The 20,539-nt window shown below is 51.1% G+C and overlaps 1 protein-coding gene across 1 annotated transcript in view; it reads right to left on the bottom strand.

Moving 5' to 3' along the window:
* Positions 1 to 20,539, bottom strand: part of SHANK3 (SH3 and multiple ankyrin repeat domains 3) — a 589,500-nt gene that overhangs the window by 492,206 nt on the left and 76,755 nt on the right. Inside the window, exon 5 of the mRNA XM_090041443.1 lies at positions 17,239 to 17,310. Coding sequence (XP_089897569.1) covers positions 17,239 to 17,310 — 72 coding nt within the window. The remainder of the gene's footprint in view (positions 1 to 17,238; positions 17,311 to 20,539) is intronic.

The following is a 20,539-nucleotide window of genomic DNA, read 5'->3' as shown; positions in this document are numbered from 1 at the left end:
CTCTTGTTCAAGGTAGCTTTTTCATTAGTTACGTTTGGTTTCAATTTAGCTAGGGAGTGCAGAGGGAATATGTTCACACTTAGGCTATTTTATTAAAAGTTGAGAAACCAGAAGGGAGTTGGAAAGCAGGAAAAGTCATTTTTTCTCATCCATTCTATTAATAAAAACCAGGTGGGAGAATATAAGAGCTACTACCAGTAATACTAAGTGCACTGAAGGTAGTTAATGCATAGAGGCACCTAATGGGACTTGCAGAAGTGCCTAAGCAGGCTAGGCACTGAATTCCCCAAAATGAAAAAAAGACTCTACATATTAAGCTATATTAGTGCCTAAATGAATGTGTACAGCATAGGGCCAGCTCCTATGCTGCCCATGGAGCATCAGCCAAGTGCAACCCTAGTCCACCTTGCTCAAGTTCCTGAAAAACCATCACTACAGGAAGTGAACAGATCCTCCTCCCTGCCAGTTTCTGTGACATTAGTCTCCAGCCTAAAATGAAAGCATGCTGCATCAACAGCTTTTTAGGCACCCCAGCAGACACCTGCACACCTAACAGATGAAACAGCATTTGGTCGCAGCGTGTCATAGAAAATTAGGGTATGTCAAGAGGCCACATCTAGTCTAACACCCTGCTCCAAGCAGGACCAGCCCCAGATACATCATCCCAGCCAGGGATTTCTCTACCTGGGTCTTCAAAACGTCCAAGGATGGAGACTGCACCACCTCTCTGGGGAGCCTGGTCCAGTGCTTCACCACCCTCCTTGTGAGACAGTTTTTTCCTAATATCCAACCTCAACTTCCCTTGCTGCAGCTGGAGCCCATTGCTCCTTGTCCTGCCATCTGCCCCCACAGGGAACAGCCCAGCTCCATCCTCTTTGCAGCCCCGCTGCAGGAAGCTGAAGGCTGCTATTCAATCCCCCTCGGTCTTCTCTTCTCCAGACTCAATCAGCCCAGTTTCCTCAGCCTCTCCTCACCAGTCCCGTCCCCCAGCCCCCAAACCCTTGTTGCCTTCCACTAGACTCTCTCCAACTTCCCCACATCCCTCCTCCAGCGGGGGGCCCACAGCTAGACACAGGACTCCAGCTGTGGCCTCCTCAGTGCTGAATAGAGGGGAAGAATTACTGCCCTCGACGTGCTGGCAATGCTGTTCCAGACCAGCAATGAGCACCGACTTTAGAATCAGATTGCAAACAGCAGGTAGGCACAGGGGGGCTGTGTGTCGCCCCACTTAAACTGTAGCACGCGACCCTACCGCTGGAATCAGGTGCCCTGGAAAGGAGACACCTGCGCGTGCTTCTGGCAGGGGTTCCCGGCAGCTGCCCCCCCAGCTGAATACGCACAAAGGAAGAGGGGGACCCCTTGATCCTACCCCTCTCCTGGCACTGGCAGGATATATGCAGCACCCTGAAGCCTTGACCTCTGTGCTGCTGACAGGTTGGGAATCTGCAGCACCAGCCCCCAGAAACAACCAGGTGCACACATGTTCACTTCTGGTGGACCTGTGCTAAGTCGCGCGTGCCCCAATTAAGGCTGTGGGGTCCAAATGCCCCAATTAATGGCAGCAAAGCAGAGCCGCAGAGCTCTCTCTGTTCACCAACTGACAAAAGTTGTCATCACTCTTTTTTCCCTGTCTCCTCACAAATGTCTCTTGTCTTTTCCCATTTTTAATTTATTTATACTTTTTTCATGAATTCCTACACCACCATGGGAAAAAAACAGGGGGCATAGGGGAGTTATGCATTTGCAAAAAACCAATTACATTATATATCACACAAATACACTCATATATAATAAATGAATATGTTTTAGAAGTTATAAACCATCTCCTGGTGTGAGAGATGCAGTTTCATTACTCAAGCTGGAAGCCACATGCCTCTGTCTTCTCACAGACTGCATGACACTTCTCAAATGCTCATGTCTCTTCAGCTGCACCCCTGAAGACATCTGAAAACGCACGGTGATCAGGAAAGGTCCCGGGTGACTGGAGAAGGGAAAAAATCGTGCTCATATTAAGAAAAGGAAAAAGGAGGATCCAGGGAACTACAGACCAGTCAGCCTCACCTCAGTCCCTGGAAAAATCATGGAGCAGATCCCCAAGGAACCCATTTCCAAGCACCTGGAGGAGGAGGAGGTGATTAGGGACAGTCAGCAGGGACCCACCAAGGGCAAGTCATGCCTGACCAACCTGATGCCTTCTATGATGAGATGACTGGCTCTGTGGATGCAGGGAGAGCAGTGGATGTGACATACCTCAACTTTAGCAGGCTTTTCATATGGTTTCCCACAGGATTCTCACAGGCAAGCTAAGGAAGTACAAGCTGGATGAATGGACTGTACAGTGGATAGAAAACTGGCTGGAGCATCAGGCTTACAGAGTAGTACTCAAAGGGTCAATGTCTAATTGGCAGCCAGTATCAAGTGCAGTGTCCAGGGTTCAGTCCTGGGGCCATGTTTTGTTCAAAGTCTTCATCAACGACCTGGAAGATGGCACAGAGCACACCCTAAGAAAGTTTGCAGATGACACCAAGCTATGGGGAGAAGTAGATACATTGGAGGGTAGAGTTAGGATTGAGAGTGACCTAGAAAAATTGGAAGATTGGGGTAAAAGAAATCTCATGAGGTTCAACAAGAACAAGTGCCAAGTCCTGCACGTAGGACAGAGCAATCCCCTGAATCGGGGCAGGCTGGGGGTGACGGCTGGGCAGCAGCTCTGCAGAAAAAGACCTGGGGGGGACAGGGGACAAGGAGCTGAACAGGAGCTAGCAGTGCGCCCTTGGTGCCAAGGAAGCCAACAGCACCCTGGGCTGCATTGGTAGGAGTGATGCCAGCAGATCAAGGGCAGTGATTCTTCCCCTCTATTAGCAGTGGGGAGGCCACATTTGGAGTCCTGTGTCCAGCTGTGGGCCCCCCGCTACAGAAAGGATGTGGAAAATGGGTTTGTTGTGCGTAGGTGTTGCTTGACCAATCTCATTTCGTTCCACGACCAGAAGGCCTATCACCTGGACAAGTGAGAAGAGATTGATGTCATATATCTTGACTTCAAAAAAGCCTTTGATCTGGTATCCCATGATCACCTCTTGACAAAACTGGCCAGTTGTGGCCTTGGGTCCACCACGATCTGCTGGCTGGGAAATTGGCTCCGTGGTCGGGCCCAGAGGGTGGTGGTTGACGGAAGTCACTCATCATGGTGCCCTGTGACCAGTGGGGTCCCCCAAGGCTCTGTCCTTGGACCCACATTGTTCAACATCTTCATTAATGATGTGGACATTGGAGTCAGAATCGGACTGGCCAAGTTCGCCGATGACACCAAACCTTATGGAAAAGCATCCACACCTGAAGATACGAGGGCAATCCAGGCAGATCTGGACAGGCTCAGCAAATGGGCAGACGATAACCTGATGGTGTTTAACACTGAAAAACACTAGTTTCTCCACCTTGGGAGGAAAAACCTGCAGCATCCTTATAGGCTCAGCAGTGCTACATTAGATAGCACTACGGAAGAGAGAGACTTGGGGGTCATCAGCGACCACAAGATGAACATGAGCCTGCAATGCGATGCTGCGGCTAGTAAAGTGACCAAAAAGCTGGCTTGCATCCATAGATGCTTCTCAAGCAAATCCCGGGACGTCATTCTGCCCCTTTATGCATCCTTGGTGAGGTTGCAGCTGGAGTAGTGCGTCCAGTTTTAGGCTCCACAATTCAAGAAGGATGTGAAGAAGCTTGAGAGAGTCCAGAGGAGAGCCACGTGCATAATCAGAGGTCAGGAAAACAGACCTTACGACGACAGGCTGAGAGCCATGGGGCTCTTTAGCCTGGAAAAGCGCAGGCTCAGAGGTGGCCACCTATAAGTTTATTGGGGTGACCATCAGGATCTGGGGGAAAGTTTGTTCACCAGAGCGCCCCAAGGGATGACGAGGTCGAACGGTCACAAACTCCTGCAAGACCGTTTCAGGCTGGACATAAGGAAGAATTTCTTTCCTGTCCGAGCCCCCAAGGTCTGGAACAGTCTGCCAGCGGAGGTGGTTCAAGCACCTACATTGAACACCTTCAAGAGTAAATTGGATGCTTATCTTGCTGGGATCCTATGACCCCAGCTGACTTCCTGCCCTTTGGGCAGGGGGCTGGACTCGATGATCTCCCGAGGTCCCTTCCAGCCCGAATGTCTATGAAATCTATGAAATCTATTAAATAAATGGCGAGTCCAGCAGAGAGAAATGAAAATAGTTTTGGGGCTGGGGTACATGACTTGTGAGGAGAGGCTGAGGGAACTGGGCTGATTTAGTCTGGAGAAGAGATGACCGAGGGGGATTTGATAGCTGCTTTCACCTCCCTGCAGGGAGGCTGCAAGGAGGATGGAGCTGGGCTGTTCTCAGTGGGGGCAGATGACAGAACAAGGAGCAATGGGCTCAAGCTGCAGCAAGGGAAGTTGAGGTTAGAGATTAGGAAGAATTTTCTCATAAGGAGGGCAGTAAAATATAGGAACAGGTTACTCAGAGAGGTGGAGGAATCTCAAGGTTTTCCAGACCCGGTTAGACAAAACGTTGGTTGGGATGATGTAGTTAGGGTTGGTCCTGGTTTGAGCAGGAGGTTGGACTGGATGTGACCTCCTGAGCTCCCTCCCAGCCCTCACTGACTGTGATTTTTATGGTCTTCAGACACTTCCTGCATGCTGCTAACCTGCAGGAACAATGCAGCAGGCACAGCCTGCTCTGAGGAGATGCTCACGCTGGAAGTGCAAGGACACATGCCCTGTCTTAGACAGCACGTTTTCCCTTACCAAGCCAACTGCAAAAGAGGAGAATAAAAGCCTAGTCAATAGGATTGAAATTAAACTTCCTTGCAGTGGAGAAGGGCCTGCACCTCCCTTAAACCTGCTGCCCAAACTGGACTTCACTGGGTTGCCCGGAAAGCCAGTGGTGAGCCGCAAGCCGTGAGAGCACTTGCATGCATGCTGCTTTGACAGCTTGAAGCCAGCATGAGTGGACACAGTGGGTTCATGAGGCCCATGACATGGCAGGGGTGGCTGGGCTGAGCTCCCCTGGAAATATGGGCCAAGCACGGGCCCTGAGCTTTCTGATCACTTTTCAGCCTGCCTTGGCTTACAGTACCTCAGGGCTGTCCAACTGCAAGGCCACGTGCAACCATGCAAGGGGTTCAATTGCAGCGCCCTTGGGCTTTTGCCAGCCCCTGCTGCCTCCATCACCAAGCACCCTTCGTGCCTAAGTGCTGGAAGGCACAGATATGCACTGAAATGCACAGGCCTTCGCATCCACATAAACGGCTCTTTGATGAACAGCACGTGTCACAAAGGTGCATAAATTCTCACTGGAATGGGAATGGAGCCTTTTGGACCAGGCAGGCGCAAAGGTAATAAATGCACAAATAAAACAGTGCATGCAAATTCCTTTTGGAATCCTGCCCGTAGTGGAAAAGCAACATTGAATTGCAAATCAGCACGTTCAAATGGTTCTAGCAGCCAGCAACAATCAGCTCTTCTTGGGGGAAAAACGGAAGCACAAATATTAAATAAGTTTAAAATCAATTATTTAAATTAAGGTCTGTTTGCTGATTTAAATCATGATTAAAATTGGGGAATTTAATCACTTTGATTTAAATCATTCCAGGCTGCTGTCAATTGGCTGTAGGTCATCCCTGAGGCCAGGGCACCTCACAGCAAAAGACACTGCCATTTGCTCTTACTGGGCCGTGGTTATCTCTGCACCTTTATTCTCCCTAAGAGACCAACTGCACCCAGGGAGGTAGCAAACAAGGAATGACGATTTAAGTGTCGCAGCTGTGAATCCCAAACTGAGGTTACAAAATGCTTTTTGCTACTCAAACAAATGTGGCCTAACATGGCTTAAAACACCAACCACACTGAAACCGTGTGTCCGCAAAGCCCAGCCTTGCAAATAAGGAATAAGCCATGAATCCCGGGAGATGGTAAAACATTATGGGCAGGGGTGGATCCAGGCAGGGTGACACAATCCCTTCGACTGCTGCTGTCCTCAGCTGAGCCCCACTCCTCACGCAACCTGGATTCTTACCTGCTTCGGGGACTCAGAAACGGTTCCCGGCTACTGCTCCTAGGGCGTGCTCTGAAAGGGGGGTGTGACTGCACCCCATCTGGATCCACCCCTGCCAGCAAGGTTTTTTATCTCCAGGGATTTTAGGATTATTGCATTACATGCAAGGCCGGTATCTGCAGAGGTGAGTGCCCACAGCCCCGCCATGGAGGCCTGATGTCATTGCGAACCTTTCACTCCAGTTCCTCTGCACACAGCTGTGAAGTCTGGTCTCCAGCGCTTCGGTCTGATCCGCATCTCATTACCCAAAATGCTCCATGTCAGCAGACGACTTTGCTTGGGAAGTCTGAGGCGTGTTTACAGAAGTGGGAATGAGGTTAATCATGAGGAATGTGCTTGCGGAGGGGGTGGGGGTGTTTAGCGCACAGCTGTCCAGCTGGCAGCCCATTGTGTTGCAGTCCATTATCCTCCATTAGCAAGAAATTGCAAGAAAAATCAACAGCCTCCAGAAAAAAATGCTCATTGAGAGGAAGCTGGTGTGAGGGAGCAGAGCTCCTCTCCCTTGCATTGAGATGAAAGAAAATAAATGAGATATTCTTCTTGTAGCAAAACGAGTCCAACTTTCACTTACTATTGATCCCAGCAGCCTGGTTCAGAGCCCCCACTCTGCCATACTACAAGTGTGGGAGGACAAACGATCCCCGTCACACAGGGCCCATTTGGAGGTGTCTGCTTCAAAGCCTCCCTGAGGTCTACAAGATATTTTGGAAGGAAAACTCCGCTCATTTCTTTCTGGGCGGGTATGATTAACTTCAACTGCCGACAGCAGCTAAGATAGAAACCCTGAGCTTCCAAGAGCTGAGTGGGTGCCATCTGATCCCATTTCCCCTTATGAACGAGAGGCGGTTGAAGACGCCGAGCTTTCCTCTAACACCAGTGATCTGACAGGTTTCTACACAGGCTATTAGATGGCAACAAACAGGCATTTCATTGATTCCTACCACAAGGCGTCAGATAATCAATTTTCTTTTGCACAAAAAGAGGGTTTAAACTGCTGTCTCTGGAGGCTGAGGGAGCAATTTGCTGAATACCTTTCAAATGTGAACGGTTCACATTCCTGCAGCCACATCATTTGAGCTGCTCTGGGCCTAGAGGCTCTGAACATCCCTTTTAAAATTGGCAGCGGTATTGCCCTGGTGCAGTGCTGGGAGGAGCTGTGCTGCAGGCAACGATGTGGGCAGCTTTCCTTCAAGGTTAGCACCGGTCCCCAGGAATCTGCGCATCGGTCCTTTAAACTTCAGCACGGTACAGAAGGCCCTGACCACCTGTATTAATTTACGACCATCGGACCCAGGGCTGGTAACCCTGGGGACCCCGTTCAGTTGCCAGCTCGGCTACCTTAACTCTCCCGCCCCACATCCTCCCCCATAGCACCCCCCCTTTCATGAGCTGGTGATGCTGTTCCCCCCGGTCTCCTTCCCCAACATCCTCCACTGCCTTCTTACATGAACCCAATGATTCCTCTGTTAAATAAAATGCAAATTGTTTGGGGCAGGGCCCGCGTCTTCTTAGCACTGCCTGCTGGGCCAACCTGGCGGGTTATGGCAGGGTGGCCTGCCCTGTACGGACCCTGCAGGGGCCCATGGTCAGCTAGCCCTGCTCATGTAGCAGGTCCAGCAGGAAGACAGCCAGATGTTCCCTAGGGGCGCTTGTATACACAATGTTGTTCCCATGTACACGTGACGAAAATTTGCCTTTGTGTGGCTTAATGGCATCATATTGTACATGTGCAGAGTTGTGGGGGTTTTAAAAGAGTCTGCAACACCGCAAACTAAACCATATCCCTCCCTACAGGGCGGGAGACAGACCCTGAATCAGGAGGGATTTGCGACAGGCTTGCAAGAAGGGAGCCTGGGTCCGGTAGCTTGGCGTGGGCAGGGGGATTGTTTTGTTTGATGCTTAAGCTTGATACTAAAGACTGAATCCCTGCCCCCAAAAGGACATAGGGGCCATTATCCAGTCCCTCCTGAGCCATCTGCATTAAACAGTTTGAGGGGTGCTGCTGGGACGCAGACAACAACAAGGGCTGCTAGACCTGCAGAAGAGTGCAGGGGTCTCTGGACCAGGGGACACCACAGCAAACTCTCTTGAAGGCTCCTATCTCTCCCTCCCCTGTCTGGGCGAGTAGGGCAATCAGCTCCTTGGACAAGTAGCAGGCCAGGCTTTCTAAGAAAGGGATCTTCAGAAACAGCAGATCTAAACATTATAAGGAGATGTCGTGTCACCCCTTGCTGCAACAAGTACCTGATGTGGCCAGACCCTCCCAGGTGCCCAAATCCCAGAACCAGTGGGTGGAAATGCTTTCAACCATCTGCATTTCTCTGAATGCACAGAGGTTCCTGCATAGCATGCTGATGACTCAGACACATCTGTCTTACCAACACCGAACTTCCCAAAGATGCAAGTTAGTCATAGCCCTCTCCCCCTCACCCCACCAATAATGAATCTAACCCAAGATTGACTTAAAATAAAAAAGGATGGATTGTGTTCACTGAAGCTCTCTCACTTGGGCACCAAAGACATATTTTCAAGTCTTTTTTTGGAACGGGAGAGCATAGAAGCTTTCAACCGAAAGCCAAGCCTCTCACATCATCACATGAATCTGGGAGCTAGAGCTTAACAGCAGCAAGCACCACTGGACTCGTGACAAATCTGCAAAAAGGTGGCAACCATGAGTCATCAGACACCGCAGCCCAAGCAGATCATTCATCAAAAACTTGTGCACAGGCAGAAAGCAGGTTTGAAAACAAACGTACTTCCTTATCTCTAGCTACAGCAATACCACATGTCACCAATCTGTCCTGTCACACAGGCGAAGTCCTATACAACCCAAACAGCATCGCAACAGCCTGCTTGAGAAACAGAATGACACATGACAGTACCATGAAGATCTTTCTGCCTTAGGAGACATCCTGCTGCCACCATGAGAAAAGCAGAATCAGAAGCAGTGATGGGACCAGACTGCAGCCAAGTTGCTCCATGCAAGGATCCATTGCTCATCTTTCCTTATTCTGCAACCCCAAGGGTCTCTGTGCTCTCCCGTGCAAAGGCGCAGTTTCCTGCTAGCACCCCTGAGACTCAAACCACCCAAAAGGAGGGAGGGACAGCAGGCTCACAGGGGAGCACATGCTGCAGCATCATCAAGGCTGGGGAGGACAGTCCCCAACAGGGACAGTGAGCTCAGCACCAGAGCCTACCTAGGCAGATGCTACTTGCTACCCACTTACCCATTATCTGTAAACTGATGGAGGATGGACACTGCAACAGACTCTGGCAACATCTGACTGTGACCACAAATTGTGCCCCCCCGCCCCACTACAGTACAGCTGTGGACACGTTGGAGAGAGTCCAGCGGAGGGCAATGAAAATGGTTGTGGGTGGAGGGCAGGACTGGTGAGGAGAGGCTGAGGGAACTGGGCTGACTGAGGCTAGAGAAGAGAAGAGGAGACCGAGGGGGATTGAACAGCAGCCTTCACCTCCCTGCAGGGGGGCTGCAAAGAGGATGGAGTTGGGCTGTTCTCAGTGAGGGCAGGTGACAGGACAAGGAGCAATGGGCGCTGCAGCAAGGGAAGGTGAGGTTGGATATTAGGAAAAACTCTCTCATGAGGAGGGTAGTAAAACACTGGGACAGGCTCCCCAGAGAGGTGGTGGAGTCTCCATCCTTGGAGGTGTTTAAGACCTGGGTAGACAAAGCTTTGGCTGGGATGTTGTACTTGGGGCTGGTCCTGCTTGGAGCACGGGTTGGACTAGATGACTCGTGAGGTCCCATCCAGCTGTCATTATCTGTGATTTTGTGATTCTAACATTTTGTGATATTTCTGGGTTCAACATGGAGGGTTTTGTTGTTTTTTTTTTACAATAATGCTGCATACCTCCATTTCCCCGACTTTTGGACGCACTGTGAAAGAATGGATTCATTTCACCGGGCAGCAAAGGTGCAGCTCTGCACGAAGTGTCTCCGTTACTAGAGAATGGGCTGACCGAAATGCAATGGACTAATTTCAAATGAAGACTGGCTGGAGCACCCCTGAGCATAAGCCCCATTGCCTGGAGATGCCCTGGTGTCCCTGGGCCTTAGGAGGGACAAGAAGCCCCCATGAGAGAGAGACTGGAGAGACAGGGCAGGACAGGAGGGGCAGAGTCTGGAGCTGGTGGCCTGACCTGGAGCAGCTGAGGCCCCGTGACCCGAGGACGTTGCCTGCTGTCCCGCTGGCTCCCAACCCTGCTCTGCTCAAGAAGAGCTGCCTGCTTCCCTGCAGACGACTTCAGGGCACCCTACTCTCTGGCAGAGACAACGTCCCTCTCTGAAAGCTGAGCCAGACAGCAGCCCACCGGGGCCACAGTAGAGGAACAGGGGCTGGGAGGCCTGGTCTGGGGTCCAGGGTGCTCGGGACTCATCCACGCTAGAAGCGATGCTTGGACTGGCTCCAAGGATGCCCAGGGACACAGCATGGCTGGGCTCCAAAGGAAAAGCTCCTCTGAGGAACCCGTGACAGAAGAAGAGAGGCTGTAAATCCCCTCTCAGCCTTCTCTTTGGCAGACTAATTAAGCCCAATTCCCTCAGCCTCTCTGGGCAGGGGCCCGTGCACAGCAGCAAAACAGTTGAGGAGTCTTGCTGCAAAGCCAGAGGTCTGACCTCAAGCTTTAGCATGAACCTGCACCAAAGGGCATCCCCAGTCCATCGAGAGGTCCCTGGGTCACCGGTCTTGGTCAATGAGGCAGGACATGATAATCGCCACATCCCTGCCTGGCATGTTAGTGGCTAGGGAAAATGCTCTTCCTTCCCCACCCACCTTGTTGGGTAGGGGGAAACTTTACACCTGGTAGGTCAGCTTTACTTGCACTTTCACTTGAAGCTCACTGTCTGATAACAGGTACAGGCTACCCACAGAGGTGGTGGGGTCTCCATCCTTGGAGGTTTTGAAGACCCAGCTGGACAAAGCCTTGGCTGGGATGATGTAGTTGGGGCTGGTCCTGCTTGGGTTGGACTAGATGCGACCTCCTGAGCTCCCTTCCAACCTGAATTTTCTATGATATCATTTCTTTTCCTAGGAGAGAGGCTTCAGAAGCTATACTTGGAGTTGATTCTGGCGGAGAAAACCACCAAAGACGACACATTGTCTGTCTGGTCATGCAAGTAAAACTCATGTCCAGGTTTTCTTTATCCTGCACCTCAATTCAGGCCATGGTCTTTCTTTTGGCCTGCAGAAATGCCAGTCTCTTCCAGCTCACACGCATCCAGGACACTGCTCACAGATCGCTGCCTTGCCCACGTCACCTCTCCTGTCACATCCCTCCATGGACGCCTCCCTGCTACAGCAAACATACGTGCTTCTCTTCTTTGCAAGGCGCCTCCAGTCTGTCCCAACCTGTTACCCCTGCTCCAGGATTGTGAGGACGGCTCCCACCCCTCCAAACGCGCAGCTCTGCTTCCCATGAGCATCCGCAAAGCCAGTATTATCAATATCCTCCTTCAAATCCCCCATTAAAACTCTCAGATGCCCGTAGGGTCCCTTGCAAGCCAAGCTGATATGCGGTGATGACTGCCTATCAAGCCGACCAGTGTCGTCTCATTGTTTCTTTACAGCCCTCAGTCTATCAGCCTCCATCTCTTGTCCTCTGCTCAGATCTGTCTCTGTTCAGCATCTGTGTAGCACGTGGCAGGTACAAGAGTCAGACAACTGCCGCTCGCTAGATGGACATCAACCAGCACGCCGTCGTCTCTCATCAAGGAATACCTATTTGTCCTCTGCTGTGCCATTGACCACGTCACCAGAATCAGACAGAACTACCTGCTGACAAAGAGACTGGGAGAAACTGGGTGACAGCGCTGCTGAATAGAGCCGGCAAGGAATTACCCCCGGTGAGGAGTTAGCATCCGGCTCCAACTACACATGGCACATGCGGCAGAGCCTGAACAGATTGAGAGCGGTCTCAGCAGATGCAACTTTCTCATGAAATCATGGGGCCTCTACGCAACCGACCATGTGTTTGTCAGGAGAAGAAAACCACGGATCATCTCCTGAGATGCCTTGTAGTACCACAATGCACCCCACAAGATCTGGAAGTTTAGGTTAGATACTTAGCAACGGAAGTTGAGGTTGGATAGCAGGAAAAACTTACTCACGAGGATGGTGCTGAAGCACTGCCACAGGCCGCTTAGAGAGGTTGTGAAGTTTCCATCTTTGGAGGTTTTTAAGACCTGGGTAGACAAACTGATGTATTTGGGGCTGGTCCTGCTTTGCGCAGGGGGTTGGACAAGACGTGGCCTCCTGAGCACTCTTCATTGTCTCTGATTCTGCGATCGGGCAGCACCAGCACCAGAAGGAGAATAATGGGAGCAAACTGTATAGAAAGGCTGGACTGGAGGAACGACGGAGAAGGTGGTAGCACACGACACAGCTATTGCAGATAATAATTCCATATGTAGTGCCAATTGCCAGCATTTTAAAGTGTGCTGTCCTCCAATGCATGCTTTGTGGATGATTGCTCTTGGATGATTTTCACAAGTTTGGGGCACCCTTAACTCCTGCTGAGATTCACAAATCCCTGCTCAAAACGAAGCCTTCCCTAGTGACAGTAGTACGAGGACCTGCTAGAGAGACCTGGAGTTACCAGCTCAAAACCCTGTTGTCAAGCCAGGCACAGATGACATGATCCCGCAGAGAAGTTTTGTTTTATGGAGACTTCACGTTCCTTAATCGGGAGCAGGCAGAACGACTCTTATTCACGGGTCTTTTTATGCAGCACCGGCGACAGGAAAGGAGCCTCCGAAGACAAGAGGAGCCAAGCCCCACACGATTTATGAGAAAATGCAAAACGGTCTTTCAGTGCCTTGCAGGGTTTCACGTTGTCCCTGTGTTCCCACCTCCCCCAATGGTCAAGTATTAGCTAGGAAGCCTGTCCCAACACCATTATCTCGGTCAGAGATGCCAGCAGGACCCACTGCTATTCAGAGACAAAAAGCTCAATTTACACCCCACCCCCCTGAATTCCCTCCCTCGTTTACTAGAACCCAAGATATTGCACACATACCACAGCCCAAGAGACACCCACATCCCCAAGCTAATTTCCTATCGTACTCCAAAATATTTCTAGAAACACACCATGCACCAGTGCCCCAAGGGATTCCTCCCCGCCACAGATCCCAGAGTCGTTTCCGCTTTCATGCTCATGCCCTGTGAGGCCGATGTGCTGTACATGGCACCCTAGAGAAATCAACTGTGGGCACTGGGTTTTCCCCGAGGGATGCTGTCTGCTCACACACACAATGCAAAAGATCAAAAATGCATTCACCAGCTTGCTTAGAAACATAAGCCAGTGCGCACCGGCCGTCGCACACACGCGGAAAAGCTCTGTACTCTGCTTAAGTCTCAGAGACAGTCTGCAAGGTATTTGCAGAACAGCAAACAAGCTCTCACCCACATCCTACACTCCTGAGGGACCTCCTCTGACATCCATCCAGCGCAGCGAGCACACGAGGGACGCCTCACCCCCTGCAGCGCCTATCCAGAGAGAGATGCCTCGTGCTGCCAGAGAGGGACTGGCAAAGGAGAGGGGGGCAGAAGCAGAAGGTACCTTGCTCTTCAGCCTGGACCTGCCATCCCCTGAAGTTTGCCTTTTTTCTTTCTGCTCGGGCAGCTTTCTTCCTAGAGAGGAGCCCATATCCCTGAACTGTGCCCCTCTCCTCTCTCTGTCCCCGTCTCATCCCCACGCCGGCTCCGGCGCAGGCCACGGGGCTCGCACACACGCACATTCCACAGCCGCGCTCCCTCCAAGGAAAACAGCAGCAATCCGTGCCGGGGGGATACGTTACACCAGCGCAGGCTCGCAGGACTGTCATCTCTCCAAGCGAGCAGCAGGCGCGCTATGCTATGTGACACTCTGTGTGTGTGTGTGTGTGTGTGTGTGTGTGTGTGTGCGCGCGTGCAAGACGGCTGCCTCCTTTCTCCCTTCCACTTCATTTCTCTGTCTCTCACAGGAAAAAGTCTTTCTGGATGGCTGCAGGTTTTTCTTCCTCCATCTGATCTCACGGCCCGAGTGTGACACACCGATGGCTGCCACGCCAACAGGGAACAGCAAATCCGTACAACGCACAAGTCGGCATCCCCCTGCACATGAGTCAGTGGGTAGAACCGCGCAGGCTTTTGCTACGCCACCCCGCTTGACAAGGGACAGCGGCAAGGAGGTCTTTCTTGAGGAGAAGGAAAGAGCCGACATAAAGGGGTGTGTGTGCATATCCACGTGTCTGTATTTGGGTGTGTAAGTGTGTGTGTCACACATACACACGCTTTATACACATGCACACATGTATATACCCACGCGCTTTATACACACACGCACACTATATATACATACATTTATACACACATGTATATACCCACACACTTTATACACACACACACACTATATATACATGCATTTGACCCCAGTATTCTTTCCTGCCATGGCGGGGGGTCAGACTAGATGATCTGCTCAGGTCCCTTCCGACCCTAGAAACTATGAAACTATACACACACACCCCCTTTATATATACACATGCACTTTACATATATATATGTATATAAAGTGCATGTGTACAATTATACACACACACACACACTTTATACACACACACACACTATATATATACACACACAGGTACACTACACACACACACACTTTTACACACACACACACACACACACTTTACATTACATTATTTATATATGCATGTGTGTGTATATATATATATTTATATATATGTATAAATATATATATAAATTATAAATGGAGACTCAGGTCTGCATAGAAGTGACTGTGATTTCTCCTCAAGGGCAGTGCTGCGCACGGACTCTGCCTCTCTGTACCGCAGCGCCCGCCCGTCCATCCATCCGTCCTCAGCCCTCCCTTTCTGTGCGATGGCCCCTGAGCTGCAAGGCCCCCGAGCCCTGTGCAGTAATGGCCCAGGCTCCCTGCTATAAGGAGAGACGCTGGGCACACTCCCAGCTGTTGTGTGGATGCTCTTTTTCCAGCCAGCCTGCAGCTCAGTTGACACCACCTGTCCCCCGTGCAATTCCCTGCACTCTGCCGGTGAGAAGCTCCTCTCACGGCCTTGTTTCATGTTACTGCAGCCCGCAAAAGGCTACAGAAGGGGCCTGTCTCTCCCCCGGATGGCGGACTCCATCTGGAAGGACAAGCCCTTTGGGGAGATCACTTTCTCTCTCTCTCTCTCTGCTTTGCATCTGCTGTGACTTCCTCCCACCTGACTGCCGCTGCTTTATAGCCCAAGCAGAACTTTATGACTCCCTTCTGCCCCTCTGCCCACAGCATGTGTCGGCAGCGCCCGCGGTCCTGACAGCCCTGTGCCGCCCCGCAGAACCGCGCCAGATGTTGGACTGGGGAACCCTAATGCTGCAGGTCAAACAGACCCCGGCAATGCGATGAGCGCTGAGAGACGCAGGGACACCTGGCATGTGTCCAAAGACAACTCTGCACGGTGCTTTATAGTCCATGCTCCGTGGCCAGGCCCGCTGATGGCACGAGACCAGGCCCTGCTGCGCTCAGTGGAGGCTGATGGCTGACAAAGAGGTCAAAGCCAGATGACAGATAAAAGTCCAAACAATCTATGTGCTGTGCCCAGAGACACAAAAACACCACCCCATGCTCCCCCATAATGCCACCGCTCTCCCCTCACACCCCACTTCTCCTAGCTGGAAGAGCTCCGGCTGTTGACTTCCTCACTTACAGACCCACTTGAATACTTTCAGATGCTTTGAACCATCCTGCTCTGCCCCTGGCCAACCCGGGGCGGGGGCTGGGGGACTCCACCACCAGCACCTTTGTCTTCGTTTTACATCCCATCATTTCTCACGCCCATCAGTTTCATCCGGCTTGCTTGTTAAATCAGAATGGGAGCCCTGATCCCAGCACGACCGGCCCAATTCTGAGTGGGGCCGCTATGTATGACTACGTTATGAGCAAACCATTAACAGCGTCCTGGCTCAGGGCACACTGGCTGTGGTCTGATGGATGCAGCACGTGGCATGGGACTGGCATAGGGCCCCCACGCATGACAGCCATAACCAAATCCCTCTACTTGGATGGGCGCAGCCCATGGTGGCTGGTGGCATGAGGGGCATCCCAGCCTGGGAAAGCAGAGCCCGCACCTCTGGAAAGCTCGCAGAAGCCTCCCCACTCTCTCATAGCATCTCTCTTAGCCTGTTTGTAATGTAAATGAAGCAGTTGGGGACTAGGAACAAACACCTCTTGCTGAGCCCTTGTGTGCTATTACCTCCACAGACAGAAAGCACACGCTCATGCTGCTATCAGCTCCCTACCCTAGATGTCCAGTCTGGCCCTTCAGCACCTTCTTCCCTGTGTAACATTCAAGTATCCAGACTGCCCAGTGGCATCCCCGTGCATTTGCACACCATGCGTGTCTACACATGCTCGCCTTCCACCAGCCTGCAGCGCACCTGGGAAGCAGGGCTTTCCGAGGCACAGACCCTTCCAGGAAACCAGGGCTCACATATGCTTTTTGCTTTGCATGTCAAACTGGGCGCAGGGTGCGCAAAGAAACCAGCATCCCGTGCTGGCATGCACACATGGGTTAAAGCCCCAGAGACAGCTGTGCAAGAGTGTCTCTGTGGGTGAGGAAGAGGAGCCCTGCTGCCTTGGGCTGGGGGAAGGGGACAGGGGACTTGTCAATGCGCGCCATTGTGCTGCGCTGGGATTTAGTGATTCATCAGTGTCAGCGAATAAAGCGTCTCTTCAGAGGGCCCATCATGTGTTCCTCCCAGCCTGACCATCCCAGGAGAAGCTTGGCCCTGACCTCTCCCTCTGCACTTGGTCCAGCTGCACATCCGATCGCAGCGAGCATGCCGCCGGGGCGATGTTACCACTGTAGGCACCATGCCACGCTTCTGTTGGGGGCCTGTGGCTCACACCGCTCAGCAAAACAGCTCAGCCTTTGGCAACCAACGTGCATTTTTGAGGAGGGGAGGTGAGGTCTGATTAGGGAAGGGGGGTCTGAAATGTAGAGACATGCTGGCTGACATCCCCTGTGCCCAGGGAAATTATGTCCAAGAGACCACGGCTTCGCTAGGCAGGTGGTCAGTACTGACGGTGCTATCGGAACGCGGAGCTCCTGGGTGCTAGACTCTGGCCTTACCTTGGTGTGGAGCTTGGCAAACTGCTTGTCATCCAGCAGGCTCTGGGTGTACACGCGCCTCTTATACCGGAACTGGAGAAGAGAAGGCAAGGGAACAATGTCAGGCACAACTGCCGAACAAAACACCACGTGGTAAACCATGGAGGTCCTGCTCCATTTCACACATGAAACAGCCTCAGCAACTTACCCCCATTCACAGACTCATACATTTTAAGGCCAGGAGAGACCATCAGACCATTTGGTGGCTCCCCTGTAGATTGCACCAATCTTTAATCACCCCAGCTGTTAAAAATATGCCTTATTTCTAAATTTAAATGCATCTAACTTCAGTTTCCAGCTTTCCTACATCTTTCTCTCTTAGATTAGAAAAGCCCTTTATGACCTGGTATTTTCCTCCAGTGCTTATACTCTATAGTCAAGTCTCTTCTCGATCTTCTTTGCAGTGAACAAATTCAGCTGTGAGGCCCAGACCAGCACTATGCCCCAGACCCCCGTCAGTCTCTACGATGTCTCAGTGGTGCTACATACTACTTACACAACTTTTAAGGGTCAAAGCCACCAAACACAACTTGCACAGCCAGCCAGGTCCTACTGTCTGTGCTTGGAAGTGGCTAATATGGCTACTCGTGCTCTGTTGTGATCCAGGTGCACCTGGGAAAGTGTATACACATTGTGCAAGTGCCCAGACCCACGGTCAGTAAAAGCACACAGGATTGTCAACCCTGTGGCCATGGTGGTCATCCCACCGCCCTTTTGCCCAATGGCCTGATAAAAACACTTCTTGCTCTGGAAGCGTGAGACCAGGGTTTGAGGCCTCACTCGTTCTGGCAGGAACCCACATCCCCTGCTTCTCAAGACAGGCTTGGCATGCTTGAGAGTAGCCTTCATCTCTCCTAGAAATGCTAGCTTGCTTGAAAATTGGTAGGACCAGGAGGAGAGCAAGCAAAGAGGAGTGTGGCTCTGCAACAGAGAAGTGGGAGGCCTAGGTTGTAGCCAAAGCCCAAATCCAGTTGTGCAATAACCACTCAGTGCAAAATACACAATGCCCCTCTCCTCATTATTTACCACCCTGCCAATCTTCAGGTCATCTGAAAATTCATTAACAGTGATTTGATATTTATAGGCAGATCATGGAAGGAAATGTTGACTTAAGCTAGGCCTAGCATCGATCTCTGAAGAAACCCACTAGAAATATGCCCAGCTGATGATTTCCTGCTGAAAATGACTTGGAAGATCAGTCAGCTCACCAGTTATTAATCCAGTTAGCACATGTTTCATTGATATTTCCTAGTGCTAATTTAATTAGGATGTCATGAAATATGCAGTCCAATGCCTTAAAACTCTAAGTCTATAATATTAATACAGTTCCCTTTATCAACAAAATGTATAACCTCCATGAATGAAATCAGGTTTGTTCGACAAGACCTTTTTGGCTGGCAGCAACTATATTCTTATCTTTTATATCCATTTCTTGTTCCTACCCATCAGGTAGCACAGGCGTAAAAGAATTGTGTGGCTCATAAGAAGGAAAGACTCAGTCAACCTCGGGAGCCCTTCAAGACCCATGCTGCAGCCTGGGAAAATACTGAGGTCTGCAGGCATTTAAATATAGGCAGAGAGAGATGGTAACCTTGCTGAGAAAGGTCTGGGGGTTTTGGTGGATCAGAGACTCAATACGAGTCAGCAACGTCACCACAATCACAAAACAAATAATGCAATTTTGGACAGCATCAACAGGAGCAAGAGGAGGAGTATTAGGTATGGGAGGTGATGGTACCACCTTACTCAGTGGATGCATCTGTAGAAGACGCTAATTGTGCAATAGCCTAATTCTACTGCGCAGTAGCGTGCAGGGCAACACCGTGCAAATAGGCTGCTGTGCGATGCTATTAAGCTGCTGCACAGTTAGCATCACTAAATAGCCACATGACGGCACTACTCTAGTTAATGCACGTTGATTTAGGATTTGGTTATCCAACTACTAAACTTAATGCTCAATAACTATGATGCATTAATGCTCATGTAGACACACCCAGTGTTCGCTAGGTCTCAGCTAGGGCATTATGTGCATTTCTGGGCTTGATTCTTAAAGAAGGATGTGAAGAAAGTGAAGGAGTCCAGAGGCAGGTGACAACAAGATTAAGAGGTCTAGAAGACAAGCCATATGAAAGCTAAAATTAAAGACCGCTTTACAACTGACAAAAGGAAGTTCTTTTTCACCCAGCATGTAATTAAAGTGTGGGACTCATTGCCACGAAGCTGACCGTTCAGCCAGGTTTGGAAAGGGACTGGACACATGCCTGGAGGAAAGGGGCATCAGTAGCTACTGAGTACAGGAGTGCGGGGCACGGCTTCTGGATCAGACCGTCTCAGACCTTCGGTGCTGGAGGCTGCAAGGGGAAAACCCTGCTCAGACCCCATCACTCTCCCATCCAGCCTCCGCTCTCTGCATCCGTGCGACACAGGGAACTGGGCCTGACCCAGTTCATGGTAGCCCACATGAGAAAAGGCTGGGAGAGCGAGGCATGTTTAGCCTGAAGAAAAGGAGATTAAATGGGACAAGACAGCAGTTTTCAAACCCGGGAAAGGCTGCTGTGAAGAGAGAGAACAACAGCTCTTCTCTGCAGCAGGGGTCGGACACAAGGTAATAGCCTTAACCTGCAGCAAAGCAGATTTAGATTATATTTTAGGAAAAGTTTCTTTCCCATCAGAGCAGCAAGGCAGCAGCACAGCAGCCTGCCCAGGGAAGTGGCAGAATCTCCTTCCTTCGCTGCAGGTTTGCAAGAGAAGCAGGTTTAGCCTTTGATAGGGCTCGTTCAGGAATAACATCCCCGTATGCATGCAGGGCTTGGACCCTTGAGGTCCTGTCTAACCCTGTGCTGGTATGACAACCTGGCAGGCAGCATGAATGGAAGAGTCTCAGGGTGCAGAGAAAGACCCACTTTGGGCAGCCCCAACATCCCGTTAACACACCGTGGCACACTGCGTCAGGAGGTGCCTCAGGAGCCCCTGGGCTGCCTTGCCATGGGGGCCGACAGCTAATTAGGGCAAGGACATGCAGCGCTGGCTCAGGTATAGTAATGTGGAAGTGGATGTGGACCTAACAGATCTACGGCTGAGCATCCTCCGTGGCGTAGCGTAGGCAAGGACCAGCCAGGCTTGGCAGCAGTGACCGTCCCATCCATCACCACAAGGCCCGGGGCTGAGACCTTTATTTAAGAATGAAGGCTCTCAAGTGGGAACACGAAGCTGCAGCCCTTCCAAGCAACACATTCGGAAGTCATCAAACCACGTGCTACAC

The sequence above is a fragment of the Crocodylus siamensis genome, chromosome 4 (genome assembly GCF_052110815.1).
Source record: "Crocodylus siamensis isolate JL-2025a chromosome 4, ASM5211081v1, whole genome shotgun sequence".
NCBI classification, from domain to species: domain Eukaryota; kingdom Metazoa; phylum Chordata; order Crocodylia; family Crocodylidae; genus Crocodylus; species Crocodylus siamensis.
The sequence above is the reverse complement of the archived record's forward strand: the minus strand, read 5'-3'. Positions and strand labels throughout refer to the sequence as shown.